This window comes from Benincasa hispida, chromosome 12, assembly GCF_009727055.1.
Source record: "Benincasa hispida cultivar B227 chromosome 12, ASM972705v1, whole genome shotgun sequence".
Classification (NCBI taxonomy): domain Eukaryota; kingdom Viridiplantae; phylum Streptophyta; class Magnoliopsida; order Cucurbitales; family Cucurbitaceae; genus Benincasa; species Benincasa hispida.
Window position 1 is genome coordinate 74,989,579 of NC_052360.1, and position 10,330 is coordinate 74,999,908.

A 10,330-nucleotide genomic window follows, 5' to 3' on the forward strand; every position below is an offset into this window, starting at 1 on the left:
AGTCATCTCAAGAAATTTCTAATGAAGAGGATGTTGAAGTTGTTTTTGAACCCTCTAGATAATGGGGGTTAATTAGAAGTTCAGACAATGACACTGAAAAGGTTTGCAGGCGTGTCACCTGTGCCTCTACTCGGGGTCAAAAGAAGAAGGTCTCTTCTACTTATGTTTCTCCTATTCCCTAGATGGTGTTTCCTTTCATTCACAGGAAAGTGTAATATTTTGGAAGTATGTGGTCAAAAGGACAATTTTTGCTGAAAAAAAGTTGTCTGAGAGGACCAAATAGTGCCTTGATATCATGGAACTTCTACAAGGCTGATATGATGAAAATGGTGTTGAATCTTGGACCTTTCTATCTAAAGCTTGTGCAAGAATTTATTGTGAATCTTTCACCTTCGTTTGATGATGCCAACTCACCTAATTTTCACAGAGTTCATGTTAGGGGCCACAGTTTTGTGTTTACTACAAAGGTTATAAATAAGTTTCTTGATCATCTTGTTCCTCCTAATACGACTGAACTACGTTCTTCCTTGAATGATTTGGTTTGTGAATTGATTGACGGGATTAAGAATGAGTGGCTCAATGATGAACTAAGTGGAAAATATGTTGTGTTGTCCCGAATTGGTATTGCTAACTGGTGCCCGATTCTCATCATTTTGGTGTGCATGTTGCTTTGGCTACGTTGCTTTATCAAATTGGCGAAGGAGCTATCTTTGATTATGGGGTGTTTTTCATTGGTTAGATTCAAAGACACGTTGGTTCTCAGGCCCTACGTTTTCCAATCCCAAATCCTCGTCTGATTTATGAAATTCTTCTATCCCAAAAGCCAGATCTCATTTCTGTTGATGAGCTTTTCGGTGCCAATCCTGGGCTGCTGAATTTCAAATATAAATTGTTTCAAGGCCATCATGTTCTGGATATTACTCTTCCTTCTCCTAGTACCACAAAAGAAGCTCCTAGTGTTGACTTTGTCGAGTCTTCCTTTGGTCTCCATTTCATGCATTCCCTTTCAGCAGAGCTTACGTTGCTTAATGATGTTATTGACCGTACTTTAGATCGCAAGTGCGAGCTTACTACTTTGTTGTCTATGATGAGACGAGCTACTATTGATCTGGATCAAATTGGGCCTTCTACTTGATATTTTTTTCTCTAAGACAAAGGGGGAGTTGGTTTGTGTTTTGGGCAGTTAGTTTTCTTGTTTGTGTTGTTGATCTTGGTTGAGTTGTTGATTTGTTTTGTTATGCTGTTGTTGGGCTAATCTGTTGTTTTGTTAGACATTTGACTTGTTCTTTTGAACTTTATCTTCTTTAAAGGATTATTAGTTTGGTTTTTTATGCCTTCACTTGTAAATGGTGTTATAGATTGGTGGTGTTGACTTTGTTCTGTCTTAAACAAAATATATCTTAGCCAAAGGGGGAGTTCGTTAGAAATATAATATTGGGTAAATATATTTGTTTAAGTTCCCTGGCTTCATTTTCTTGAGCTTTCTGAAAGTTGTCTCTTCTCTTGTCCCAAATGGATCTTGTCTCAGAAGTTTCCTTTTCAGTTGTTGATTCTGCCGAATATTTCTTTCCTTATTTATCATATTCTATAGAATATTTCTTATGAAATATTTTCCTTTCTAATGGGCTGACGATTTTCTATGTGATTATTTTTCTTGTTTCCATTGTGCTATTTATGCTCAAGAAGATCATTTGCTAGGGTTGCTGTTACATTCATTACTTAAGCATATTATGTGTCATCTTTATTTAGTTAGAGCTTTCTCTTTGGGGTGAAGACAAAGTTCTTTATTCAGTAAGAGCTTTCTCATGATAATATACGTGGCAATGTGTTCTTCGTTAATTCTCAGAACTGTTCACGAAGATTGTTTGGTCTTAGAGGGAGTCTAAGACTTTGTTCATTGAGAAGGATTTCTTAAGCCTTAAGGGGAGCCTAAGTTGCTTTGCATCAAGAAGAGAGTTCTCATTACTTAGGGGGATTCTAAGTTCTCTTGTGAACGGAGTTCACAGAGTTCTCATTACTTAGGGGGATTCTAAGTTCTCTTGTGAACGGAGTTCACAAGTAGAAGGAAAGATATTATCATGTGAGAGGGAGCCTTATTCACTTAGGGGGAGTTTAAGTGTTTCATCACTAATGTTCGTATACTTAGGGGAGTCTAAGTTCAAGAGAGAGAGTCTCACATCTAAGGAAAACCTAGATATTCAACAAAGTTGGGCTAAACAGGTGTCACTGTAATATTGTTACCTTACAAATAAGTACAACGTTGTAATCGTTTGAATTTCTTACATTAGTGGATTATCTTTCTGGGTATACTGCCTCCTAGATGTAGGTGGTTTATGGCCGAACTGGGTTAACAAACTTGGTGTGTTTGTTTTAATTTGCTTCACGTTATTTTTTTTGTTGTCTGTAAATGTGCCAGGACGTTGTGTGAGACATATATTGAGTGCTTACAACTATTTTCCAAAATTTCAATATTGAACACATAAAAAAGTTTATTTTTTCCTAGAAGATTATTGCTAACTACCAAATTGCTCTTTTATGTTTGAGCATAATTTAGTTGGATAAGACACCAACTCTCATCTCAAAAGCAATGATTTGATTCCATCTCTTATAATTATTGAGCTAAAATAAAACAAAAACAAAACACAAATCAAAACAAAACAAAACAAAACAAGAAAGAAAGAAAGAATTTGATTCCTTTAATTTAATTTTCCTTTGTGAAAAAAGTGCTAATTGTGCTACTTAAAAAAATTGTCAATATGAAAACAATAAAGATTATTTATGAAGTTGGCCTAAACCTTAGTCCTAAAGGAACTCGTGTGAAGGGAACCTTGAGCGAAAATGGATCGACCAAATTCCATTAATTATCGAATATAAAGTTTACAGTAAACATACTACAGATATGCATTTAAATTTAAACTACAACATGCTTTCATAAGTAAAAGGATTTCAAAAAGCCTCGCCTTTGAAGAACCTTTCTTCATAAAACTCCCTCATACAGTCACGTTCCTTCTTAAAGATCTTCTTCAACGAAACCTCGAACAAAAATCTGGACACAACCACAAAGGAGTCCTTGGTACTCTCGGGGTGAGAACCTAGGAGTGGTGGTCTCTGACTATTTTGGTTAGAGGGAAAGGTTTAAGTAAAGAAGGAAGAAGAATATTGAGAAAGCTTTTTCACTCAAGAACTCACAGAACTTTTCTGTAAAAACTCTCTATCATTCAACGTTAATTGTCTAGTAGTAGAGAAAGAAAAACTATTTTTTCTTTTAATCTACTTGCCATAAAACATAACCACTACCAGGTGGAGAGAAAAGGATGGGAAGGGAGTTGTAACTCCCTTCCTTATTATTCAAAATAATAATAAATAAATATGATAACTAACTTATCATATTATATTTATATTAAATTATATGTTATATCAAATATAACATATAACCTATAGTTTTAATATTGTATTACATACAATATAAATTATAGTTTCTTTTCCTATTTTATGGCATTTAATATAAATCACATTTATATTAAATTTAACAACTATGAATCACATTCATAGAAAATATATTTGAATCTCATTCAAATATTTATTTCCTCCCATTTCCAACTAAATCCTTTTGAGCTACTAAGGGGACCTCATGGATCTGTAGCTTGAAGCACCAACGGTACGTGAATAATTAATTAAACTCCTTAATTACATTATTCACCATTCGTTAACTGGCACTCCACTAAAGATCGATAGTTACACTCTTTGTACTACAGAGATATTTCTGTGTCAATTGGATATAATCAATCAACAGTACGATGACCCTTCACAAATTGCTCATAAGTACAGCTGAGCCAAATTACCGTTTGCTCCTGTAGTTACATCTAACTCCTTAAGTACCATTGATCCCTCTAATGAACAATAGATCATAGTCCCACTATGACTAAACCTCTCTCGGGCCAAGAGAGGGTGTGACGTCACATTGTTCAAGGCCCATAAACCCTTAAGAGATCAATTTATCTACTAACTCCTACTTCGAGGAAAGAGTGAGTTCCATCTTATGTAGCTGTGTTCCCAGCTCCTCAATCAAATGAATCCCCAAAATGGTAGGCTTGTTGAGTCGGCGATCTGGTAACTCTCACCCATATAAATCAAAAGACTACCCTCATAGACCGGAGTTCACAACTCACTCAGGATTTAGGTCATGTTACCTATGGTCATCCTGGTGAAATGTAAGTCTCTATTATGAATGGTGTTATATAATGAGACTAAATATTTCGTAGTCCGGTCTTATATAAACTCTTTTGTGTAAAATATTCTTGCTCGCATGTCTAATACATGAATGATCATAATCAAATCATTTGTAGCAGTTTACAATAATCGTAACACCTACAAAGCGGACCATACTTGTAGTGTTACTAAGATAAGGTATCCAGTCGTATCCATCTACTACAGACTATTTAGGTTATCACTTAAACACGATCCACTTGTATGTCTCCACATATATGTTTAAGTTACAAAGATAACCTCAGATGTTAGTTTACTGGTTTGTGGTTAATGCAACTAAAATATCACATATTTTATAAACAAAGTGAATAAAATATCATATATTTTATTAATCACATAAAGACGTTCATACAATGTTTACAATCTATAGGACCCTACGAGATTTAAGGCATCAACCCCAACAAGTCCTACTAAAAATTCATTCTAGGTTATAATTTTTCAGTGATGCAAGCAATTTTATTCACTTGTAAAAGCTAAATTATAGCAACATTTTAAAAACAAGATACAAAATATTATGTAAATCTGTTGACAATATCGCTACTAATTTTGTTCATCTTTTATGCTTGATGTAATTTGAGAATTAATAACTTGCACTCCAAATACATACTTTCTAAAAAAATCCATATTAAAATATTTTCCAATTATTCACCACTAACGATTATAACACATATATCATAGTAGCCGCATACTACAAATAATTTGCCAACTACTTTATAATATAATTTTTATATATAAAAACAAAAAGAAGTGAAGTAGCGACATTATATTAACATTAAAGAAGGAATATAAAAAGCCGTGGTAGTGTTTGGCATGTATCACGTGGGTTCACCGGAATTATAAGTATACACACACTTCATACTCCTCTTTGTTGTGAGAATTAATAAAATGGATCAGTCTGAATCAGTAATGTGGACGCCGGAATTAGCCATCGCCGCCGCCGTGGTGGTGGTTATTGGTGTGACGCAGTACTTGATATACAGGTGGAGGAATCCTAAATGCAATGGAGTTCTTCCTCCGGGCTCCATGGGCTTCCCTCTCATTGGAGAGACTATTCAGTTTCTTTCCCCCGGTCACACTCTCGACCTTCTTCCCTTCATCAAGAAAAGAGTCCACAAGTAAATTATTTACTACTATATTCTTCTCTCTATTTATTCTTACATTTATTATTTGGAAAACAATTAACATTTTTTCTCCTCTCTGGGTTTTTCTCGGTGTAGTTTTCATTTGGTTTTTAGGTCTCATAATATCACGCTTTAACTTCATGAATTTTAATTTTCATTTCAATTTTGTCTTTAGATTTTAAATTGTTACAATTTTACTCTTCTAGAATTTGAGTTTTGTAATTTCAATTTGATCGTTAGACTTCAAGATTTTACTGTACTTTTTTCACTAAATACTTACTTTTAGTCTATGACATTAATGTCTCTATTCTTTAATTTAAAATAATTATGAAGTTAAATTTTTTTTTTTAATTTCAATAGTGATAAAAAAAATAGTAAAACTTAATTAATTGTAATTCTTTCCATTCTTTTAAATTAATTAATAGACATTATATTAAAGATGAGAATTGAAGTTATTTAGTGAAAAATTAAAGTTAAAAGTGTAAATTTTAAAATCTAATCCAAATTGAAATAGAACTCAAATCAAGGGTAAAATGGTAACATTTTGAAGTTTAACATATCCTAAATGGAGTATTGCAAATGTTTTGGAGTGGTTTTGAAAGAGTTAAAAAATCACTTTTGTCATTTTCAAAATCACTATAAACATGTATTCATTCACTCAAAAATCATTTATAAGAGTTTGATATAACACTTTTAAATGTGATTTTCATACCATCACGATTATTAAAAAAATTTAACTTTACAAAATCACTCTGTTGCGTAAGAACAAAAAGTATTGTCTTTTCCTATTTATTGATTATACTGCATGTTTTGGGAATTTGAATTTGCAGATATGGACCCATATTCCGGACGAGCCTGGTGGGTCGACCCATTGTGGTGACGGCTGACCCTGAAATCAACAGCTTCATTTACTCCCAAGAAGGAAAGACGGTGGAGCTGTGGTATCTGGACTCCATCTCCAAGGTGTTCAAACAAGACGGCGAGGCTCGGACCACAGCCGGTGGGGGCGTCCATAAGTACCTCCGAACCATCACTTTAAACCACTTCGGTTCCGAAAGCATCAAGGCGAAGCTACTGGCTGATATCCAGCGATACGTTAATAAAGTTATCGGTCACTGGTCTAGCCAGCCCTCCGTTGAAGTACAACGCCAAATTATGGCCGTAAGTTTCGAGTCCTGCTCCGGTTCTTTTATAACTGCATATTTTAAAATTAAGTTTATAAACATGTTTATTACTATCTATCACGTGATATTTATTATATTAATTTTTACTAATTTTATCATTTAAAATAATTATCCTTTGTAAATATTATAATGTACAAACTAATCCTAGAATAATTTTGCTGAAATTTATAAATTTCAACCAAAAAATAGTTTTTATGTTGTTTTTCTTAAGGGTTTTATGGATTTTGTATTGTACGGTATATTTTACAGTTTATTGAATGCATAAAAGAATATTTTAAAAAATATTGTTGGAGTGGAAAAATTATTAGACGGTTAAAATTGTAATATTTTTAAAAATAAGTTTAAGGTTATAATCACTAACGATATTTTTCTAAGTGTGAGATGCAATTTGATGAAAATTAGAAGTTTATAGGTAAAATTTATATTGTTTGACAAGTTTAATATTCAAAATTGATTTTTTTTTCTTCAAACATTTTTTCTATTTATTGATTCTAGCAAACAAATGTTTTTAAACCAATAACTAAAAATGAAAGCTTGAAAAAAAAATTATTATTAGTTTTCTATCTTAAAGATTTTTCCTTGCTTTATCCTAAACTTCTTACTATGGTTTCAATTTTTTTTTTTTTTTTTTTTTGAAGCACTTCAACTCCTAGTCTAATTCTAAGAAAAAAACAATATTTTGAAAACTATTTTGTCCAAAATTATGGGTTAGCTTAGGTTTTTAAAAACATTAGTGAAAAATGAATAATGCAAAATAAATAAATAAAAACTAATGGTGAAAGCTATTTAATTTTTAAAAACTCAAAATAGTTATGGAACATCAATGCATAAATAAATTAATGAATACAGACTCTAACTTTTAATTTTTGATTAAAAAGCATATAAATATTACTTTAGTTTTCGCTATTTGCTTTTCAAAATATACTTGTTTTCATATAAATATTTGATAAGTTTTCTATTGTATGAAACAAATATTTGAATTCTAAACATTTTTTTAAAGGAAAAAAAAAAGTTTTCAAGAACGTACTTTTAAAAAAAAATGTTCAACATTTAGCTTACTTTTTTAAAATAGGTTTAATCATGGTAGAACTTAAAAGTAGTGTAAGCTATATTTTCCAAAACATAAAATAAAATAATTATCATACGAGGTCAAAATAATTATCAAACAGAACCTAACTGGATTTATTACTATTGTGCAGATGCTATACGATTTCAACGCAGGTATATTGTTCGGATATGACCCCGAAAAGTCCAATGAGAAAATAAGCGAGAGTTTAATCACTTTAGCATATGGGTTCATGGCCATCCCATTGAACATCCCAGGAACCCAGTACAACAAGTGTCTCAAGGCACAAAAGAAGCTGGTCAACACGTTCAAGGCTCTCGTCAAGGAGAGGCGCCAAGCCTCGGTTGCCACCGTCGCTGCTCGTGGAGATTTTCTCGATCAAGCTCTCCGTGATATCGAAATTGAACAATTTCTCACTGAAGAGTTCGTTGTCAATTTGTTGTTTGGTATTTCATTTGCAAGTGGCTCCATTTCCACATCTCTTATCTTGATGTTCAAGTTACTGGCAGAAAATCCATCGGTCCTGGAGGAGTTGACCGTAAGTAATTATTTTTAAGCATTTAGAAAGTTAATTCAAACAAGATTCTTAGCTAATTCTTGATCATGTAACTAAAAAATATATATCGACAGGCTGAGCACAATGAATTTTTGAAACAAAGAAAAGATCCAGAATCTCCAATCACGTGGGAGGAATACAAATCGATGAAATTTACGCTTCAAGTAAGTTGCAATCAAATAATGAATGTCGTTCAAAGTAAAGTAGTTGTACATAAAGGTAATAATATTACACATGCGTTGTAGGTTATATATGAAACTTTGAGATTAACAAATGCAATGCCTTTTCTGTTGCGGAGAACGATAAAAGACTTGAACATCAAAGGTAACTAATCGTTAACATAGACTCAAAAAATTGTGATTTGAAATAATTTCTCGTGCCTACGAGAGGTATTTGAAAATGTAGTTGAGTTGAGTTGACTGTGAAAATGCATGTAGGATATACAATTCCAGCTGGATGGACGATAATGGTTACCAACTCAGCTCTCCACTTGAACCCTAGAACCCATAAGGATCCATTGGACTTCAACCCATGGCGTTGGAAGGTATATTATAAATAAAATTAAGATACGTTTCAACTCCATTTTCTAAAGGGTAATACTTAGGTGCATACATCCTATCTCCATCTCATCATCCACACAGAAAAAGAATTAAAACATTAATAAGAAGAATTTGTCACATGTCAAATTATGATTGGACAATTTGATAGATGTAAAAAGATGGTCGATGTTGCTCAAGACGCACCTAAGTATATTTTTCTTTTCTAAAGATGTGTGTTAGGCTTGGAAGCGTATATGATGTGTGGATATGCGGCTAATTAGGTTCTAATTACATTGTTAATGCAGGACCAAGACCAATATTCGATTTCAAAGAACTTGCAACCATTTGGAGGCGGAACTCGGCAATGCGCCGGAGCGGATTACACCAGGGTTTTCATGGCCATTTTCCTCCATGTTCTTGTCACCAAGTATAGGTAATATTTCATCGAAAAATATTTATTTGTAAGTTGGATTGTACTCATTTTTTCACGGACCAATTCAATAGTCTAATCGCAGCTTCGTCGTGACAAACTTTTTGTCATGCTCTATTTCAATCATAGAAACTTCTATTTGTCTTTATTTTATTGTTGAACTCAACAAAATGCCATAATTATTTATATGGTTGGGAATTTCATTTTACAGTTGGAAAAAGGTGAAGGGAGGAGACATTTCTCGAAGTCCTGTTCTCAAATTTGGAGATGGCATTCATGTCAGCTTCTCAGCAAAAGCTTAAATTAGTCTAATTATGGGAAAAAACAATGCTTTGGTTTGACAAGCTCCAGTTCTTATTTATTTCAATCAATATTATTCTCTCGTTTTCGTTTGTTTAACTATGTTATGCTCAATAAAGGCTTGATACCATTGTATAAATACCGACTGTAGTTTTATCGGTGTGTTCTTTTAATCGCAGATTAACTAAAGAAAAAAATGTTTCTTTAAAGAATTATTTCCATTTAATCTCTTATAACAACGGTTTAAGATACATTTTGGAAATCTACCTTTAAATTTTTAGATAAATTATAAATAAATTAAGTTATGAGAGTTGAAAAAATTAAAGGATGGGAGTTAATTAAGTATGTTAATGTAAGAGTTAATTTAGTAGAATTTCACATAAATTAAGTGTAGGATTTTAATTGTTCCATGTATATTTAATTAGGGTGTGAGTTATATATTTAAATTTACTCATTGTTGATGTATCCAAGTGTTTAGAGAAGAGCATGTAAAGGGTTCAATCAAAAGTGTGAACTAAGTTGGAAGAGTTCTTCAGTTAGAAGTGTTTTTGTTTCCTCTCAAATAATCGTTTGTTGATTATTTATTTCTGAGTATCTATTACACACTTCTAGCACAAAATTAAATACTTGAAACATTAAATGAAATATGCATGAAATCAAATCTTCACAGCTTGAAAAAGGATGATCCAAATCCTTGAATACACAACAAAATACACTGCAATAATGTAAACAAGAGGTTGGGAAAATGAAGAAAAATAAAAAAGGAAAGATAAAGTAGAGCAGAGCTGAAACTGAATGTTAACAAAAGATAAATAATAAAAATAAACAGAAGAAGAGTACACAAAAGGAAATAGAAAAGTATAGGTAT

General features: G+C 32.4%; 1 protein-coding gene across 1 annotated transcript; it reads left to right on the forward strand.

Annotated features, from left to right (window-relative positions):
* The first annotated feature begins 5,089 nt into the window (after positions 1–5,089).
* Positions 5,090–9,635, forward strand: LOC120068207 (cucurbitadienol 11-hydroxylase-like). The gene is made up of 8 exons (XM_039019914.1): positions 5,090–5,381; positions 6,218–6,548; positions 7,771–8,175; positions 8,268–8,357; positions 8,439–8,517; positions 8,631–8,737; positions 9,038–9,165; positions 9,374–9,635. Exons 1-8 carry the CDS (start codon positions 5,152–5,154, stop codon positions 9,462–9,464), a joined length of 1,461 nt encoding a protein of 486 aa, XP_038875842.1. The 5' UTR covers positions 5,090–5,151; the 3' UTR covers positions 9,465–9,635.
* The last annotated feature ends 695 nt before the right edge of the window (positions 9,636–10,330 follow it).

Coding starts and splice junctions, on each gene's coding strand:
- LOC120068207 (XM_039019914.1), top strand. CDS start 5,152: ATGGATCAGTCTGAATCAGTAATGTGGACGCCGGAATTAGCCATCGCC. Junction 8,358..8,438: donor CGATGAAATTTACGCTTCAA/GTAAGTTGCAAT, acceptor CATGCGTTGTAG/GTTATATATGAAACTTTGAG. Junction 8,738..9,037: donor TCAACCCATGGCGTTGGAAG/GTATATTATAAA, acceptor TTGTTAATGCAG/GACCAAGACCAATATTCGAT.